We start from the raw sequence: 20,792 nt of genomic DNA, 5'->3' as shown, positions 1-20,792 counted from the left end.
CTTTCGTTGTAATTTCTTGGAAAGAAATCACAGCTACTTTGCAGATATGTATATAGACAGGTAATCCAATCACCCTATAGTCTTCAAGACAATATATTCCCCATTATGAGGATCAGCATCCCTTTGTGATTGTTGCTGAGACATCAGGTCAGTCAGCCAACAAACATTTATTGAGTACCAGCTATATTCTAGGTATTCTCTCCAGTGCTAGGGATGTAACAGAAAACAACATGTACAGAGCCCCTGTCTTGAAGAAGCTTACATTCTAGTCATATGATACAGGCAAGAAACATGTAACAAAATAATTTCAGGTACTGATAAACACCTCAAAGGAGACTGAATAAAATTCACTTAATAAAGTACTGAGGGGGGTGTAACTGGGATGCTTAGTGCTTTTGGAAGGGCTCTCTGAGGAGATATTATTCAAGTTGAGATGTGAATGGATGAGAAAGAGAAAATTATGCACGCTGGCTCTGGGGGAAGACAATTGGTTTGCCCTAGGTTTGATAGCAGCGTTTTCTCACAGGAGGCAACATAATGTTATAGGAGAAAAAATAAAGTCAACACAAAACACTGGTTTGGTAATAAGACAATCATGGATTAAATCCTGGCCCTTTAACATACTAGGAGGTAGCACTTACTAGACATTTGAACAGGTGACTCTCTAAACCTTATCTGCTTCATCTTTTATATAGGGTCAGTTTCTGCCTTGGAGAGCTATTGGAAGAATTTATACAAAGCTTGGAAGAATTTATGCAAAGCTCCTGATACATGGCACACACTCAGTAAAGGGGAGCTATTGTTGCCAGTGGGCATTCTTTTAGCCATAGGAAAGGAAAGGAATCCACTCTGGGAATAGACCTTTCTAAACAGATTTTTTTTCCAGGCTACAGTGTCTCAAAATGAAAGGGATATGATTTTAGGTAGAGTAAGAACAAAGTGTAGCCAAAAATATATCACCTCTATACCCTAGTAGCCCATTCTACGGTGTGATTCCCAAAAGACTGTCTACAAAGGGGTATACCTAGGCAAACCTCATACTTGCCATGCTGTCTCTCAGACTCAAATTCTCAGAGTGGTACACAAGGCCCTTCATGACCTGGCCCCTTCCTGCTGATTTAGCCTCATCCTTTGTGGCTTTCCCCTTGCATACTCTGCGCTAGACATACTCTGGGAACTCAACTCGTAGACCCCAGTGTTTTGCCTGGGTCTCTTCATGCTAACGGACCACTCTTTCAGTCTTGTTTGCTTCGGACAACCTTACCTTCCTTTGGAAGTTCACCTCAAAGCTCTCTGCCTTTATGAAGACTCTCTAAATATCCTCCCTCCCACTATCTTCCTCATACCTGCAACATCCACCATAGAACCCACTACACCCCATTGCACTATTTTGTTAATGTGTCTGTATGTATTTACATGACTCTGAGCTCATAAGGGCATGGGCTGACTCATCTCTGAATTCCCAGAGGCTGGCATATAATAAACCCTATGTAAATTTTTGATGAAGGGATGTGATTGTTAAATACTTTTTCTTTGGTCCAGAATTTTATTATTTTCAAAATGAAAAAATAAGAAAGACTAACTGGAGCTTGTGCTGTTGACTTAAATACTGGAATTTGTCATCAAAAGATCTGATTTGAGCCCCATTATTGGAGCCTTTTATTATTGTTAGTAAATCACAAAATCTTGCTAGGCTTACTTTTCTCCATTAGAGTGAGGTTACAAATGTTTGCCTTCTACCACAGATCCAGGATTATGGGGATGACCAAACTAGGTAGTGTATGTGAAAGTTTTGTGTAATCATGTAGTCCTGTATAAATGTCATATTTATTATCAATTTGAATTTAATCTCCTACTGCATTAGATTAATATCTAAGTGATATATTGCTCTCCTTTTCTGTAGTTTTGAATTTAGTGAAACTTTTGTCTATAAAATTAATCTTTACCTTTTTAAATTATGATAATTTTTTTCTAATTATATTTGGTTAGAAACAGAAATTTTTTAATAGAATTCTTCTAGTTTGCCGGTGTTTTTGACTCCCACCTTTCCTATTATACTTGTAAAAATTATTCTACAAAGTGAGTAATCTGTATATGTTTATTGATTTTTAGATTTTTCTTTCTTTCTTTCTTTTTTTTTTTTTGCCCTTTTGCAACCACAAGAAGAGCACTTACTTACGACAGCATAATTCAAATTGAACTTTATGGAATTCTCAATACATTTATTTTCTTTCTTTTTTTTTTACTAGGCAAAGAACTTTATTTCAAACTTTTTTCCCCAAGCTTCTTCACCTTAATTAGTTGCAAAGAATGATTTGTGTATAAGTAAAAACTGAAAAGAGCTGCAGTGTCCAAGGGCCTTAGGCTTAAAAATATTAAAGATCGAGATTTTATCAGATCCATGAACAAAATTTTAAAAAGCAGTTATAATATAAAATAGCAGCTCCCAGTAACTTCTTCAAGTTTTATCTTCTTCAGAAGTTGACTCAATTCAGTTTGCTTCATTCTTGGAAGCCTCATCAAAATTCTCCACAAGATCTGGAACTTAATCATCATCCTCTCCGGTAGCAAGCGGTGCTTTTCTATCCACAGATGGTTTGGGCAGAGCTTCAGCCAGTGTCCTTAACCTAGTCAGACTGTCTGCACCGAGTTGGGTTAAGATGCCTGGTAGCATTTCTGTCAGCTGCTTGGTCTCAGTGTGGCCTGTGATAGTGAAAGTGTTTGCTGCCAGAGAGACTTGAATTTCAGGGTTGTTCAAGTGGATCACTGTTTCTTGGTTTGTGAACATATTCATCTCTTCGATACCAGAGATATTGTTTACCCTTAACTTTTTAAAGGAGAACTGAAGTTTTTTTTTTTTTTTATCATCTGTTGTAACTATTCTGTGAACCACGTTCTTTCTGCAAGCAGTTCCTTTCCCACAAATGCACACTTTTGTCTGCAGTTTGGCGAGTTTCTCCTGGTTCATGCTAGTTTCTTTCATCTTGTGGGAGAGGAAACAGGGCCATGCGGGAGACTAGGGCCGGTGCTCAGGAGGTCTTGGGCAGACCAGCTGAGAATAAATGCACAGATGCAGGGACGCAAGATGGCAGCGCTTCAATACATTTCTTAAAGCATTTTCTTTTATGCACTATTCAGCATTTAGTTGCTTAACTACCAATTTGCATGATCTACAGAATGATACTTCATTAATTTGACATTACTGATAAGGGATCTATGAAAAGAATACTTTCCACGTAACTATAGCATGCCCTTTCCAAAACTAGAACTCCAACATAGTTAATCATTTATAAAGATAGCTTTCAAAAATGTGCCTAGCGTACCCGATAATTCTGCACTATTGTACCCAGGCTGTATTGCACTGTTCTAATAAAATCAGGAGCCATGGTGATGGGAATGATTCTTTGCCTCTTTATTAAATGCACCAGACTACTATGAGTCTGGAGTCATTTTTGTAGTCGTCAGTGTATCTGCTCTTCAGGAGCTTCTGACAAGTGGGAAGCAGACATGTAAACAGTCAGTACAAAGTGATAACTGGACATGTAAGGTCCCTAAGGAATCCAGAAGAAAAAGTGCCTAAGTCTGTCAGGAGAAGTCAAAGAGGGCTTCACAGAAGAGGCAATCATTGAACTGATTCTTTAAAAAGAAGTGGAAGGTAACAGGTGGAGGTGGGCAGTAAAGGTATTGCAGGAAAAGGGAGCATAAACAATGGTATAAAGACATGAAAGGACACTGTTTATGTAGAGCCTGCTCAGTAAGAACCTGTATGGTATTAGTCAAATAAAGTGTTTAAAGCAGATATGAAAAATGATAACTATATACATTAAATATTTGATTTTTGCTTATAATATATGATATACATATATTTATGAATTCACCAATCTTTTACTGAGGAGCCAAGGCCTTTTCCATCAGTGCATATTCTATTGACTGGTGTGTTGCATTGTTTTGTGTGGGTTTTTTTTTGCAGTTTGAGTGCATCTATGAATTGTACTGATTTCTTGAAAGGAAAGTGAAAACTTAAAAAGCCTTTAGAAGCAATCTAAGAACATAATTTTTACAGATTTTTATGAATGTTTCCACTAAACTTTTACAGTTTCCCCTCCCTGCCACAAACACACGTGTTATTTTGCCATTTGCTTTTATTCAGTCATTCTAAATTATTTAACATAGTTTTCATGAAAATAACAACTCTATACACTGAGATTTCTCCAAATGATCTAATCTTTAAATAAATTTCATAATTTTAACAATACAGTGGTACCTCGGTTTTCAAACGTAATCCGTTCCGGAAGACCATTCAAGGTCTGAAACATTCGAAAACAGCCGACAGCGAGGCCTCAGGGTCTTGCACTCTGCGGAAGCCACTTGACATGTTTGACTTCCGAGGCGTGTTCGAAAACCGAAGCACTTATTTCTGGGTTTACGATGCTCGTAAACCAAAATGTTCGTCAATGGAGATGTTTGAAAGCCAGGTCCTACTGTACATTTAATAGGAATAAACAGGTTTGGGAACAAATGTAAAAGACTCTTGGTAAACATACAACTCAACTAGTGGAAACAGAAGTATACTGTGAGCAGCCAAGCAGCCATGAGCATTGAGCTGTGGGCATTTAGTTAGGGCATCTTAAAGGAGGGCTAGAAAATGTTGCTTAATCCAGTCAATTATTTAAGACGATGAATAATGCTGTGCGGTATGTGACTAAATTGTGAGGATGGGAGTGAGGGTATTTAGGCTAGAAAAACTGGTAGGTTCCTTTCACATAGGTCCGTGTTTGTCATTTTAAAGCAGGGACTCTCAGCACGTGCTCCCTGAACCAGCAGCAGCAGCATCACCTGGAAATTCGTTAGAAATGCAAATTCTTGGGCTCTATCCCAGACCTCATGAATCAGAAATTGTGGGGTGAGGCCTTTAAATCTGTGTTTTAAGAAGTTGTTGTGCGGGAGACCCTGCTCGCTGTGCCATTTGTCGTGCAAGGCGGCCTGCAGGGTCTCAGCTCCCTCTCCCCACATAAGAACACAGGACATGGTGAGGCCATAAAGGGACACCCACGGAGCCATAGGTAGGGGAGTCATACCACTATGGTCTCACTGGTGGCACTATAGTCTCACTGGAGGCTGGAGCCACACGACCTGAACCTGCTCTCTGCTTCTCTGCTTGGCAACTCGATTCGACTCTCGACTCCCCAACCAGCGCAGCTGTGGTCGTTATATCAGTGACTAATTGGCTAACTGGTTACAGCTGACGGCCAATTAGCCACAGCTGACGGCCATCTACTACCCGAACCAGCACCTTTCCAGATGAGGCCAAGAGCCTGGAAACTGCTCTCTGGGACTCTGTCCCCACACTCCACCCCTACAGGGTCTCGCCTCACAATTTACATGACAAGAATCTTCCGCGAGGGTCCCTGTGTCATATTAGCCTACAGGCACCTAAGGACGGAAAGAAACATTAGTCTTGGGAACCAACAATGGCAAATCCCTTCCATCAGGGAGGATACACGCTAGCTTTTTGTCCTGGGAAAGGAGGGTCGCTACCACTGGCACCTTTCCTGGTTTGTGGTATCAGACCTTTATGGCAGTGCTTGGGGTCCCTTGCTTAGTTTCAACATGTAACAGAACAGGGGACCCCATAATAGGCCATAGTGAGAGCACAGGTTCCCCGCAAAATCATCCTAGTATCGGGACCTCCGTATCCTACAGTCACTTGCGGTGGCCACTCAGCCACCACCCTTGACATCACTTGCAAATCATGAGTCAAACCGGCCCCCATGGGGCTATCAGGCCCAACCACCGACAGTGGGGGCTTTTGACCTGCCAGGGCCAAGTCCATTGCTGTCGTTCCCCTGCTTTCAAGCATGTGGGTGCTGGCAGCAAAATGTTTCCATTTCTGCCATAGCCTGGCTTTAACAGAGTCTCACTTGTGGTAATTTGCAATTGAATGGGAGCGGCTGTTCTATGTAGCAGAGCTTCTACTGGTGCAGGCCCTCCCTTCCGTGGTCTCTCATTCAGGACTCTCAGGACATCCCATAAACGCGAGGCCCAGTCACGCATCGTGGGAGGCTGTTTTGACACCCGGAGGCCTTGTTTCAAAAGGCTGTTGTAGCATTCAATCATGCCAGCTGGTTCGGCTTCCGGCGTGCTGCAATTTCCTATGCAGCCAATGGGCCACATCAGTGGCAGGAGCCCGTTCTAACCATCGGACCCATGCTAGGGCATCTGCTTCATCGTTACCTGGGGACACTAAGGGGGAGTGACCTGTGACATGCATTAGGGTCACCTCCTTTCTCTGCCCTAGGTCCCAGAGGTCCTGCCACATGGCTTGACCCCACAGTGGACGGTGTCCTACCAACCAGTTTTGGTGTTTCCACGTAGGGAGCCACAATGTTAGGCCCCGGAACACCGCCCAGCTGTCAGTACAAATAACTAGGGGCCCGGGCTCATGGCTGATTATCATCCACACAGCCCGTAGCTCAGCCCACTGGCTACTCTGGCCCATCCCAGTATTAAACTAAATGGTGTCTGTTTTGGGCTGCACACCAATAAGCCGTCCAAATGGCTGCAGCTCCTCAGAACCATCGGTAAACCAGGCATCCTCAGGTACTAGGGGCTGTCCTTCTTTGTAGGACGAGGGCTCCAAGTCTTCCCCCCTAGGCAGAGTGCTTGGCTCAGCCTGGGCTACAAGCTCCACAGGCCCCAGGACCTGTTGTAGCTCTGTGCTCAGAGGGCTTGAACTAAGGGTGCTACGTTGCTCCAAGTAGGCACCCCACTTGGTGAGGGTGGTGGTCTGTGCCACCCCCATTTTGGGTCGCTGGGTCCACGTATCGACCCACCCCTGGACAGGATAGGTTGTTCGAACCAACACCCGTGCTGTTCCTGTGATGGCTTCTGTGGCCACTAGGGCTGCGTACACAGCAGCCAGCTATTTCTCTATTAGAGATTAGTGGACCTCCGCTCCTTTCCACCTCCGCTCCTTTCCAGAGATGCTCCTGCCGTTGCCAGAGGCCCAACCATACCCCTCTTGGGTTATGTGAACATCAAATTCAAATGGGCAGCCAGGGTCTACTACTTGCAGAGCCTGTGCCTGCTGCACTGCCCGTTTTGTGGCAACGAAATCTTGATCTATAGCCTCTGTCCAATCCCATGAGGCCCCCTTTTTTTAATCATGTTATATAAGGGCCTCACCATGTGTGCTAAACGGGGTACAAACGCCCACCAATATCCTAGCAGACCCAAATACGTCTGCAGTTGGGAGACCTTGGTCGGCCGGAGAAAAGCTTATATTTTGTCAATAATCGCCTCAGGTATGACCTTTGTCTTACCCAACCACACAACACCCAAAAACTTGACGTTCAAGCCAGGGCCTTGGACCTCTTCCTCATTCACCGCCCAGCCACATGACTTCAGGTGGCGGAGCAGAGTGGGAGCTGCTTGCTCTAAATCTGAAAGACAATCAGATGTTAGCAAGATATCATCAACATAATGAAACATGGCCACAGAGGATGGGCGATCCCACTGTGCCAAATCCTGGGCTACAAGCCCGTGGCAGATAGTGGGGCTGTGCAAGTATCCTTGTGGAAGGACTTGAAAAGTCCACTGCCGCCCATCCCAAGTAAAAGCAAACTGCTCTTGACACTCGGGTGCAATGTCAATGGAGAAAAAAGCATTGGCCAAGTCCACTACATAGTGATACGTTCCCAGGAGGACAGTCAGACAATCCATCTAATCGTGTATTGAAGGTGCTGCCGCGTGCAAAGATGGCGTCACCTTATTTAACTCCCTATAGTCCACAGTCATTCGCCAAGTCCCATCTGGCTTCTTGACAGGCCACACTAGGGAGTTAAATGGACTGTGCGTTGGCCTCACAACATGTGCCTTCTCCAAGTCCAATATTGTGCGACCAGTCTCCTCCTGCCCTCCTGGCAGGCGGTACTGTCGCACTGTGACCACGCATCTGGCTGTGGCAACTCTTGAGGAGGGCACATCATGCAGCTCCTGCTTCCTGTGTCTCCAATCCAACTGCCAGCAAGAATATAGTGGTATGAACCCCCTATCCATGGCTCCATTGGTGTTCCTTTTTGGCCTCACCACATCCTGTGTTCTTGTGCGGGGAGTGGGACCAGAGACCCTGCATGACACATGGTGCTGTGAGCAGGATATAGTACCGGCCAAAACTCTCCGAAAGGCGGTGGAGCAGTTTGTGCGTATGAACACTGAGTCTCAGGAAGACCAGGAGGAGCAGTGCCGGGAGCAGGAGAGGACGTGGACAGTTCTCCGACCAGCATAGAAAAAGCCATTCAGAGAGCTAGAGGCCCATGGAGGGGTGGGAAGACATGGGTGGTTCTCCAACCAGCATAGGCCAGAGAAAACAAAGGTCGAGAAAGCAAAAGTTGTGGCCATGTGGACTGGGAAGTGCTTGCTGAGGAGGCCCAGATGCCAGACTTGTAGTCCCAGGAGGAAACACTTGCTGAGTCATTGGTGGAGGATGTGCGTGAGGTCAAGGTAGTCCCTCACCCCCGAGTTGGGGAGGACTTGGAGCACTCTCCGCCAGGTCACACATTGTGAGGCCAACGCACAGCCCTGGTGAATGACTGTGGACTATGGGGAAGTGCCTTCCATCCCTGATTTGATGGACCGCTTGACTGTTTGCTTGGGAATGTACCACCATGTAGTGGAACTGGCAGATGTTTACTTCCTGTGCCTCGCCGGGTCGCCAGCGAGACTGTGGTGCAGGAAGACCTCTTATTGGGGTACAGGTGGATGTTTACTTCCTGTGTCTCAACCATCCGCCATCGAGAATATGTGGGCACCTTGGCTATGAGCCACTATTTTTCCAGCATGGTATCCTGAGAAACCCTGGCTGTGCCCAGGAAGTCTGGTTATGCCCAGAAAGACTGGCAGTACCCTAAGAAACCCTGACTGTGCCCAGAAAGTAGGTGGATATTGAGGGACACCCCCTGGGACATTACTTGGACTGGACTGAAACTTTTTCTCGTGAGCTGGATTCCTGACACAGGGCCCCTTGTGGAAGACACTTGTTGCGTAGATTGTGAGGCAAGACCCTGGAAGGGTGGAATGTGGGGACAGAGCCAGGAGAGTAGTTTCCAGGCTGTCGGCCTCACGTGGAAAGGCACTGGCTCAGTTATTAGATGGCTATCAGCTGTAATCAGATGGCCATCCACTGTGTCTGGGTGGCCATCAGCTGTTACCAGTTAGCCATTAGCCACTAATATGACTTCCATGGCTATGCTAGGGGGTTGTTGGTTGGCAGAGAAGTGGATGGCAGATTGTGGCTAGTAAGTGGGGTTGGTTGGCAGAGAAGCGGATGGCGGATTGTGCATCGTGTGGCTCCTGCTTCCTGTATCTCCAACCAAGCCTGTGGATCCAGCCTCCAGTGAGACTATAGTGGTATGACTCCCCTACCTATGGTTCCGTGGGTGTTCCTTTTTGGCCTAGCCATATCCTGTGTTCTTATGCGGGGAGCAGGACCAGAGACCCTGCCTGATGCCTCGCACGACAAATGGCGCAGTGAGCAGGGTCTCCTGCACGACAGTGGCCAGCATCAGAGCCAAAATATTGCAGGTGTTTTGTGTCTAAATAGCAGAATAATTAATACAAATCCCCAGCTAATTCAAACAGCGGTGCTAAATATCCATGTTGGAGCCTGACAGTGGTACACTGTATTGTCATGCCTTAGCCTCTTTTGCTGGCTACGTACAAACACAGGCAACAGCAGTGCAGATGTTACGGGGCATAAGCTGACACAGAGCAAAATGTATTAGAAATAGGACAGAAAATTAATACTGCAGATCCCTCATTAGCCAACTTAACAAAAAAAAAAAAATGCACACTGAATCCAATGATTATGCCCCCAAAGAGGGCTTAAATAACAGATCTGTTGGTGGGTGGCTGGATGGCTCAGTTGTTTAGAGAACCAGCTCTCAATAACAAGGTTGCCAGTTCAATTCCCGCATGGAATGGTGGGCTGCAACCTCTGCAACTAAAAATTGAAAACGGCAACTGGACTTGGAGCTGAGCTGCGTCCTCCACAACTAGATTGAAGGACAACAACATGGAGCTGATGGACCCTGGAAAAACACACTGATCCCCAATATTCCCCAATAAAAAATTTTAAAAAAGAATAAATTTATGAAAACAAAAACAAAAAACTATTATTAAAAAAAGATCTGTTGGAATAATGGTAAGCAAATACTACATTTTTAAAAAATCAGACTCTTTGGCCTATTTTAATTTGGATACGTGCCAGTTGTTAGCATCATCAAGGAATGAGAATAAATAGGAACCTAATAAATTAATGTGAGGCTCCTCACAACATCTAAACATAAGTAATAAAAAACAATATAAAGGAAAAAGGACTAAAACCTCCAGTGATGTCAGACCTTAATAGCAATATGCCACTTAAACACATTTCAATGTGTGTCTATGCAGATAACACTAATTCATATGTAGTTCTTGGTAAGGCATCAACTTTTTTTGTGGTGCTGATTCTCTAAGAACCTGGTGAGTTTCTTTGAGAGAGCAGTAGCAGGCCAGTATAACTCAGCTGTATTCAATCTGAGTTGCTTTCCTACCTACAAAACCCTCACTTCAAAGCAAGGAACATAATGTACAATTTTTTAATGGCTCTAGACCCAGGCACTCAGGCTCTCTGCTCTGCGCCTTACTTCAGTGTAAACACCTAATCAAGATTGCCTGTGCTTCAACAATAGCAGCCAAATGCAATTCGAGAACCACAAGCCTTTGAAGTCCTCCCAGCAAAGGCCGGTTTTCTAGTCTGGGATAATGACATGCCATGATTGCTGTCTTTGTTGTATCTTTTCTGTAGAGAAGCAATTATAGGCCCCAATTTAACAGAATAGACATTACACAGCTTATGATGCTCAAAATGCAATTTCATTTGATCATTTTCTCGATTTGATTGGTATTAATAGAATGGTTCACAAAAAAAAATAAATAAATAACTGGCAGAGGTTGTGTCCCATTCCACTTTCAAAGAGATAATGTAGAAGTATGCTTTACTTGCCCCGAGACTCTTGCTGGGGTGATTCAGACACTGAGTTCCACCAAAACAGCCTGTGGAGGGAAATATTGTACATCCTACATTCTCTGGGGAAGGAAGCATAAGACAATATGTTTTTAATTTGTAAACTTTTTACCAAAGCTATATAAGAGATCCCATTATTGTCAATCAAACAATATCACCAATGAAAAACTGAATTAACTAAACCCAGTCCCCTTTACAACAGCCAGGGAATAAAACCACCCAGTAGCAGATCTAGGAATAAGCCCAACTTCTCTTTCTCCCAGGCTCCAGATAACAGTTCATCCAAGACATCACCTGTTTGAGGTTTGAAAAATGATTATTTCCTTGCCTGCTTACGCAGCCTATTTAGATTTTTTTACTCTCTTAGCCCTCATTTCTCCCCCAGGACAGAGTTGATTTTTCTTTAAAGTGAACTGTGTTTCTTCTTAACATCATGGCAATACGAGATTGAAATCTTTGTAATAACGATGACAAAAGTTGTAAAGCCTAATGCTTTTTAAAGTCATCTAATGTTTCTTAAACCAGTACTGTGTAAGGGACTGAGAGATGGAAACATTAGAAATATTTCCTGACCTTAAGCAGCAGCATTTATAGTTTTAAACTTTCCATTTCAGCACAAGTGTAGCTGTTTCATGGTGTTGTAAAGTTTTCCATTTGCAGAGTAAGTAATCATTCCAAACATGTTGACTACTTCCATTTGTAATTAGAAAAATTCCATCATCAAATAGTACATTTTGCTCCTTATATTCAGTGAAAATTCAAGCATGGAAAGCTTTTATTTTCATTTTTTTTCCATTTTCAGATCAACCTTTAAGTATCTAAATTTCTACACCATCTATTTGCCTTATCTACCTAACTATCTATCTATCTACCTATACAGTATTTGTGATAAGTAGGCATTCAGGTAGAGATTTACACCCAAGAGATTTAAGTTTACACCCAAAATAAAGGAAACAAAATATCTTTCTTTTGCCAGAGAAGCCACACTGAGTGATAAGGAATGAGGTTGTCTTTATTGTCAAATGCTTATTTATTATTTAGTATTTAATAAATATTTTTGCCTCTTTCCATATGGAATACTAGTCTGCATAAGTATGAAGTAGAAGCAGCAGAGGGAGAGTTTGAACACAAACATGGCATGTCCCTTCCAGTGTTACACTTTCCTGCTTCTCACACTATATAGCCCATCAGGCAAGATGTAATAAAACAAGTATGAAATTCTGAATCTAAATTTAAAAATTAATCACACAGTTTAGAAAGAGGGACACTAGTATTTACAGGTGACAAAGCAGAGTGACCAAAGGAGCCCAACCTGAATGACCAGTCCCAGGAGGAAAGGCAAAGAAATAAGTCCTCCAAAGAAGAGAAGGCTTAGGAAAGACATTATAATCAGCTTCTCACTGTTTCAGGCTGTTTTCTGAAAGAGAACTTGACTTACTCTATGTTATTCTAGAGGGAAGAGGGATAGAAATTACAGGAAGACATATTTCTGCTCTTATAAGGAAGAGCTTTATAGCATTTAGGTTGCTCAGTAATGCACTTATACGTTCATTGTCATGCAGGGTGTCATGCAGGTTCTCAGCTCCCGCTCCCCACACAAGAACGCAGGACATGGTGAGGCCAAAAAGGAACACCCACGGAGCCATAGGTAGGGGAGTCACACCACTATACTGTCACTGGCGGCTGGGGCGAGACACACGAAGCAGGATCCAAATGATCTGCAATCCGCAGCCCGCTTCTCTGCCAGGCAACCAGCCAACCAACCAACGCAGTCACGGCAGTTACATCAGCAGTCAGTTGGCCAACTGGCTACAGCCAACGGCTGCATTCATCATCCATGAAACATTAAGAAGTCTAACATTTCACTCCATGGGACCATGTCTCCTACAGAAAGGAATTATTTGCAAGCCCTCTATTCTTTTCTCCCCCTCAATTCATAGAAGATCTTTAAAACTATACTAATACTGACAAGCAGGTAACTCCCGCCAGGATGTCAAGTTCATCCACTAGACATCAAGTGGATGAACATTTTACCAGAGATGGCACAGAAGCACCAGAGGCTGTACTGTATTTCCTCCAGAATCTTTTCCAATATTAAGATTGTATAACTTTAACTTTGCTTTCTGAAATGCTACCTGGTGACTTGAACTCCACATAGCACAGACAATCTAATTTCTTTATTTAAAACAGTTAGCTAATGGAGGCAATGAAGGGCCTTCATAATTTGGGAACCTAAATCCCATGAATAATTTGGGGATCTAAATCTTATGTAGCTGCCCTTATCAGTGATTCCCAAACCTGGCTGCAGAATAGACCCACCTTGGGTGGATGGTTAAAGTATATTGATATTTGGGGACATCCCCAGAGTTTCTGATTTAATTATTCTTGGATGGGACTATGGCACTGATTTTTTAAAAGCTTCCTAGGTTATTGTAATATCTTCTTAAAATTAAAAACCATGGACCTACATCATTCAAATTAACTGAGGGCCAAACTACAAATTCTGTAAGTCAAAGATGATATTTCTAATGAGTTAGTTTAGCAAAACTGTTAAATGTGCAGGCTCTGGAGTTAGATTGCCTGGCTCCTCTTCTTACTAGCTGTTGATTCTGGGCAAATTGCTTAACCTCTCTGTCATGCAGGGTGTCATGCAGTGTCTCAGCTCCCGTTCCCCACATAAGAACACAGGACATGGTGAGGCTGAAAAGGAACATCCACAGAGCCATAGATAGGGGAGTCACACCACTATAGTCTCGCTGGCGGCTGGGTTGGAGACACAGGAAGCAGAAGCCACACGATCTGCAACCTGCCGTCCGCTTTTCTGCCAACCAACCAACCTCACTTGCTAGCTGCAATCCACCGTGCTAACTGCAATCCGCGCTTGCTAGCTCAGCCACCATCTTGCTAGCCCCCATTTTTCTGCTAGCGTAGGCATGGCAGTTATATTAGTGGCCAATGGCTCACTGGTTACAGCTGACGGCCAACTAGCCACAGCCCATGGCCATCCAATCACAATTGATGGCCATTTACTACCTGAGCCAGCACCTTCCACGTGAGGCCAAGAGCCTGGAAACTGCACTCCTGGCTCTGTCCCCACACTGTCTGTCCCTCAGTTTTCTTATTTCCAAAAGTGGGTAATAATAGTACATAAGGTTATTATGAGGATTAACTGATATATCATATGCTAAGTGCTTAGGAGAGCTAGTAGCATACTATGAGCATTCAGTGTATATTAAATACTATTGTTATTTCTATTGTTGTCATCATCTTGGAGTGTAGTATTGTTTCATTTGGCATACACAAACATTAGTTGCAGCATCTGGTTCAGATAACTGTGGTAAAATCAGGTACCCTGAGTATGTATCAAGCGTTTAAAGTTATGAGTAGTTTGACCTCAAAGCACCAGTTCTTAAATCATGCCTGCAAACGAAAACATTGTGTATTTCCATTTTTCTTGGGAACAATGCAGGTCCCTGAGTACTAAGATGAATTCTTGAAATTAACTGAAAATAAAACCCCACCCTACAGAACCTCTTTCTAGAGTATGCAGACTTGAGCCCCATGGCTCTAAGACTAAACTGAATCCAGTTAACATGCTATATATGTTTTACCCTCTTAGATCTTCTACTCAGTCAGAGTAACTGACAAGACGTGTACTGAGAATGCCAAAGAGACTGAAAATGCTGCTATCGATCCTGAAGACAAATGGCACCAAAGAGCCCAACAGCTAAAGGTTACCTGCTGGATTGAATTTTAAATGTGTTTCTAGGGTTACTGCTGAATATAAGTAATGTTCGTGACTGACTTCTTATCATTTAAGGTGTTATTCTTGTTCCTGAGAATAGTTACGCACTCTCCTATGGGTGAGACTGGCTTCTGCTCAGCCATTGCTTGCTCAGCCAACCAACCCTACTCATTTTTCCAAAGGTTCTATTTCCTAGAGGAAAATCATCACATCACTTTCTAAACTTTCAGAGTTATAACCCTTTAGAGAAGAAAGGCATGGGGGAAATGCAGGGGAAGAAAGTAACAGTTCTAAAATATTGCCCTATTCTGTGCTGCTCTCAAGCCTGTTTCCTTTTGGAATTGACAGTTATATAGAGTCCGTAGGTGAAGGGGAACATAACCCCTTAAATGTGATTCCTGAGCCTCACTACTAACCAGTAACTTGACATACTGACATGTGTTTTAGGCCATGGGTTTACTGCTTCGAAATCATATATGATTTCAGGGAAGATTTGTGTGAAACTGTCCTCACTGACTGCTTTTCTTTAAGAATCAGGAAAAGCACTGGCAGCTGATTTCTCCTTGAACCAGTGTCTGGAGTTATGTGGAGCAGTCACTCGTGGATGGGGTTTATCCCTGCTTAAGAAGGAATGGGCCCTTTGAAATCACGCAGCCTATAGAGCCTGTTGACATCATCAGTTAAAACTATGTGCAATGGTAAAAGTAACAATGAAAATAATAAAGTTCATTCCAGTTTCAGAGAATTTAGAAAAGAGGGACTACCCAAATCATCTTTCCTCCCCAGTGGCCTCCAGGTCACTCCTGAAAGCTGATGCCAGGGAGGACCCACCCAGAAGCTGAGAGGATAGGCTCTGAAGTGTCTCACTGTAGTGGGACGTAAAGGACAGGATCTACTCCCACACTTGGTAGAGAGCCTAGGGAGCTTGGTCAGTGGCATGGAGAGGACAAAGGAAACACCTTAAGGCGTGCCATGCATTATGGGTGATAGACTGGGTCAGAAGACATGTGCCTTCACCTGCCATTCACTTGGACAAATCTCTACTTCCTCCAAGCCTTAAATTTCTTCTTTATTGAATGAAGGTTCGGCCAAAATCAACTACAAGGTCCATCCCAGTTGCAAAATACTATGATTCTATGACCTTGCTTAAATTATCATAGAAAACACATGTGAAGCATGCAAGATTCTCGCAGCCTATAGCTTTCATAAGTATCACTAAGGAAAATTGAAAGCTTCTCAATCAATGATAAAATAATCAAGGTGAAATCACCGTGCTTGATTCACAGCATGGCCCTAGACTGAGGCAGTAAAAACTTCGTTGAAGAAAATCAGAATAAAGCCAAAAGAACGCTGTTTATTCTGTGTGTATTAGGACTCATTTGTATATAACCCACTCCTGAATAAAAGCACTGAGGAGCCAAACATGTAAAGATTGTTAAACCTAAACTGACAGCAACACAGAGTGGCCTAAGGGATGTTTTTCTTTATTTAGAAAAGATTTGTAACTGCCCGCTGCCTCCTACCTAGGCCCTCGGTGTGCAAACACTCCAGGTTGCCTTTCTTTCTTTCTCCTCTTTAATTACCCAAATCTGATGGCTCCTTTCTGTCCCCCCCCCACACCCCATGAAGATTTCCCAGACACTCCTACCCTTGTACTCTGCCCCCTCTCTCAGCTCTTATTGTGCTGGTGGTCCGGACCACACCCTCAGAGCTTCTCATATTTGGTCTCATTAGCTGCTGTTGCCTGTGTTTCTTTTGTATCAACCAAACTATAAGCTCCTTGAACATTAGTATTGTATTTTTCTCTACATCTCCTAGCACAATGCTTTGCACAAATCTAAGGCTCAATAAATATTTACTGGTTGTTTAAAGAAACATTTAAACGTCATTTAGTGAAGCTCCAAGTGAAAATGGGCCTCCTGAGACAATTTTTTTTTGAAAGATGACTTTAAAAGACTACATATTCCTCATTAAACCTAATCTAACAATGAATAGTTCTCACTGAGAAATATTCTTGCATGAAATCAAAATAATTTACAGAATAAATATTTATGGAGTACTTATATATTTAGGCACTGGGTTTTAGGTGTTTAGCCCAAAAGACATGGTAAAAAATAATCTTCAAAAAAATAAATAAAACTTGACAAAAGCTCTTTTTAAAAAAATGGTCCCTGTGGGGCGGTCAGATGGCTCAGTTGGTTAGAGTGTGAGCTCTGAACAACTGGGTTGCCGCTTCGATTCCCACATGGGCCAGTGAGCTGCGCCCTCCACAACTAGATTGAAGACAATGAGCTGCCGCTGAGCTGCCAGAGGGGCGGCCGGACGGCTTAGTTGGTTAGAGCACGAGCTCTCAACAACAAGGTTGCCAGTTCAATTCCCACATGGGATGGTGGGCTGTGCCCCCTGCAACTAAAAATTGAAAACGGCAACCGGACTTGGAGCTGAGCTGCACCCTCCACAACTAAATTGAAGGACAATGACTTGGAGTTGATGGGCCCTGAGAAACACACTGTCCCCCAATAAAATTTATTTTTTAAAAAAATGGTCCCTACCCTGAAGGAGCTCAAAACTTTAGTTGGAAGACAGTTATAAAATCATTATAATGCAATAATATAAAAGTAAGTGCAAAATGCAGTGTAACTAAAAGAGGACCTAATTCTGCCCTAAAAGGACAGGAAAAGCCTCCGTAAAATAGCTGACCCTAGAAGGATGAATCAAAATTTGCCAAGAGACAAAAGGGGGCAAAGATATGAAAGTGCAAGAGAGCGTAATCTGTCCTGCGGATTACACATAGTTCAGCAACTAAAGAAGAAAATATGAGGCAGGGGAGTGGTGTGAAATAGGGCTGGGCTGGTTAGCTAGGGCCTATGAAGACTTTTTCTTTATGTCAATCAAAAGATTTTAGAATTTATGCTGTGGATAACATGAAGCTATTGAAAATTTTAAGCAGGTTAATGACACAATCAGGTTTGCATGTTAAGAAATGCATTCTGGCCATGGTCTGAAGAATAGATTGGAAGGGAAGAATACTGCAGAGACAGCAGAACCAGCAAGGTGACTTTTGCTGTGGTTTCTGCAAGAGATGATGGGAGAACTGGAAAAGTGCAGCACTCGCTCAGTGTTTGTCATTGTTCACTTTTCAGTAGGGTGGCTATATCTCATTCCATTGGCTGAACTAAACTTGTTGCAGTTCAGGACAGTACCTGATCCCACTCAACGGCTGCCTAGAGATGGTCAGGAAGTGGGAATTAACAAATTTAACAGTTGCTTAAATACAAGGTAAAATGGAAGAGAGAGAAAGAGAATGGTTTTGTCTATGAAAGAAATTCCAACCAGAAAGAAAGATTTAAGGAGTTTATTTGAGCCTTAGCTGAAGGCCAGATCTGAAAGCAAAATCACAGAGAACTGCGAAAATGCTCCAAGGAATAGTAGTTTTGTAATTCATTTTATACATTAGAATCAGAGGAGAAGACATAAGGAAGGTGACATGAAATCCATTGGCTGATTAAGGAGGCAGGAGAAAGAAAAGTGGTGAAATTTCTAGGATTGTATAAAAAGCAAAGTGGAGAGGTACATATTTTTTTTACATTGTTGGGTACAGGATAATTACATACATAGTTTACAGAGGTATGCGGGTAAAAGATAACAATGAGGAATATTGGGGTTGTCTCTCCCTGGTACTGGGGTGTTTATCTGTGGAGGTCTGGGGAAGAGATTATTCTGGCATTTTAAGTATGTTATTCTAGATGCACAAAAACAATGGACAGGGCTTGCTCAATGTAAAGATTAATCTATCATATAGGCCTAGGATGTGACTTTCCCTTATAACCAGCTCAGTTTGGAATTTTTATAATCAGAGCATCCTGTGGGGTTCTCTTTAATTATTGTGCTTGTCAGGCCTGCCAGGTAGCCCCCTTTTCATTTACAATTCCCCCGTCAGTCATAAATCAATCCAAAGGATGCACTGATGACCAACCATTTGGTTGGATAATATGTTCCCCTGGTGCATTCCTAGGAAGTCTCAGTGTCAGCTTTGTCTTGTTGAAATGATGGACCATTGGGGATGGGGCAAGACAGTAACCATGGGATGTTAATTAAGGCCTAATTTTCCCCAAAGGGGAAAGTGCAGGTAAATGGGAGGCAGTCAGATCCTATGGGCCTTCATTATGAAGAACATTCTGAATCATTTCTAACCTGTGAGCTATCACAATCTGAGTTTTATTGTTTACCTTATTCTTTATCCTTCTGCATCTAATATAACATTTGCATAACAAGAAGAGGAATAATAACAGTGGTCCAATAATACAATTGCTACTAGATGAGGATAAAATTGAGGGGACTAAATATCCTAGCAAGCCAAAGAACACTTTACATGTGTCATCATATATTTTACTATACTAATAATGTGTTTTCCTCCTTCCTCTACTGCCATCTGTACCTTATGATAGGTTGGCCCAATGAACAAAGACTTTTAGCTATTTTATGATCTAATATATCTAATTTTTCTTCTGGCCAATCAGTTTCCATAGAAGAACTTCATGGGGAGGATTGAGTTCAATCTCCCAGTACATTTGATTTTCAGCGTTAATATTGTTTTAAGTTTTATTAACCTCAGGTAAAATCACTTTACCAATAACCTCAGTATTGTACCATATTCCTGTAGTATTTAATATAAATTTAGAGTTATTATAATAGAAGTTATTATACTTAGAGTAACAGAGGAATTCTCTAATTTTTTCCAACAAAAATGTCCCTTTCCTATGTTTGTTGGAATAGTTACAATAGGCCAGGTTTGGGTGGATTCAAAATTTCATATTGTTTGAGGGCATAACCATTTACCTCTTTGATTTTCATAATCTGACAATGAGATGGGTTCCCATGTACTGTCATTTTTTTAAAATATGGCCCATCTATTTTCCACTGGAAGTACTAGAGTGTTATTAATAGTTTCTATACCAACCAGTTGAATTATTGAAAAGTTTAGTTTAGGATTTAGCCAGGGTAACTGAACTGTTAAAATACAGTGTTGTAAGTTGCATTTTGCAGCTAAAAATTTCCAAAACTCAGGCAGACCATAAGAGTCCCAAAGGTGTTTGGCCTTGGCTTCTGCACCCATTATAGTTGGCCATTGTTTTATAGCCATTTCAGATTCCATTTACATTACCATGGATAACAGACTCAACCTTGTTGAGTTAAGGTACAGACATTAGTAAATCAAGTGTAATTGGCAAAAAGCAACCAGACTTATGAGCCTAGTTAGTCTATATCTTCTTGATCCAAATGGATATTCAAGCAACTCATATATAACAGAAAAAAAGTTCAAATTATTCTGAATTAAATGGATGTAGTGTTCAATGGATCATTTCTATTCTTTGTGCCACCATAATTTTAGTATGAGCAGCTGATTTCAAGCAGTGAGAAAGATAATAGACTATAAGTTTGAATACTACAAAAAGGATCAACAGACCTACCAATATCATGATAGCAATCTGTAACAGAAATCCAAACAACATTCCTGCCCCTTAAGGTAGCCAGCTAAACAAATCATGTAGTGGATTATCTTTTATTATTCCTTGTAGCCAGTTAGCTTGTTGAATAACCTTTTCTAATCAAGTCTCTACTTATCCTGAGGTGTTTATATATGTAGAATAGGTACTATAAGTGATGACACAAACTCCACCTTTTTTGGCCAGCAAATAGTCAAAGGCTATGCGATTGTCAAGGACCACCCAAGCAAGAGAATTGAGACTTTACATGTGGCAGCTATAGTCTTAGCCATCTCTTCAGCTGTTAGTCCAATGGTGGCAGCTAAATGTCTAATCATATCCCTATTGATATATATTCTGGCTCTCAGGATTAGTATGCTGAGTATAATTTATCCAACACTGTCATCCTGACCAGCCAGCCTTTGATCTGTTCTTGGTTCTGTTGAAACAGCTCTTTGCTAAAGTAATTTGTCCTGTGCAAAGAGGGTGGGGGAAT

At 42.3% G+C, this 20,792-nt stretch overlaps 2 protein-coding genes across 6 annotated transcripts in view; one reads left to right on the top strand and one right to left on the bottom strand.

The window, feature by feature from the left end:
* The window catches only part of JHY (junctional cadherin complex regulator), a 77,077-nt gene that overhangs the window by 23,018 nt on the left and 33,267 nt on the right, over positions 1 to 20,792 (top strand). For 4 of the 5 annotated variants that reach the window (XM_033097852.1, XM_033097849.1, XM_033097851.1 and 1 more), the window contains one exon: positions 14,685 to 14,798. The exons of the other annotated variant lie outside the window; for it this stretch is intronic. In XM_033097852.1, coding sequence (XP_032953743.1) covers positions 14,685 to 14,798 — 114 coding nt within the window. The remainder of the gene's footprint in view (positions 1 to 14,684; positions 14,799 to 20,792) is intronic. 5 annotated transcript variants of the gene reach the window in all.
* LOC117017520 (transcription factor BTF3-like) lies at positions 2,315 to 3,329 on the bottom strand. Its single transcript, XM_033097855.1, has one exon. It carries the CDS (start codon positions 2,981 to 2,983, stop codon positions 2,546 to 2,548), a length of 438 nt encoding a protein of 145 aa, XP_032953746.1. The 5' UTR covers positions 2,984 to 3,329; the 3' UTR covers positions 2,315 to 2,545.

The sequence above is a fragment of the Rhinolophus ferrumequinum genome, chromosome 25, assembly GCF_004115265.2.
Source record: "Rhinolophus ferrumequinum isolate MPI-CBG mRhiFer1 chromosome 25, mRhiFer1_v1.p, whole genome shotgun sequence".
NCBI lineage: Eukaryota > Metazoa > Chordata > Mammalia > Chiroptera > Rhinolophidae > Rhinolophus > Rhinolophus ferrumequinum.
This window is presented reverse-complemented; position numbering and strand designations above follow the sequence as displayed.

Excerpts from the sequence above, each read along its gene's own strand:
- LOC117017520 (XM_033097855.1), bottom strand. The coding sequence starts at position 2,983 with ATGAAAGAAACTAGCATGAACCAGGAGAAACTCGCCAAACTGCAGACA.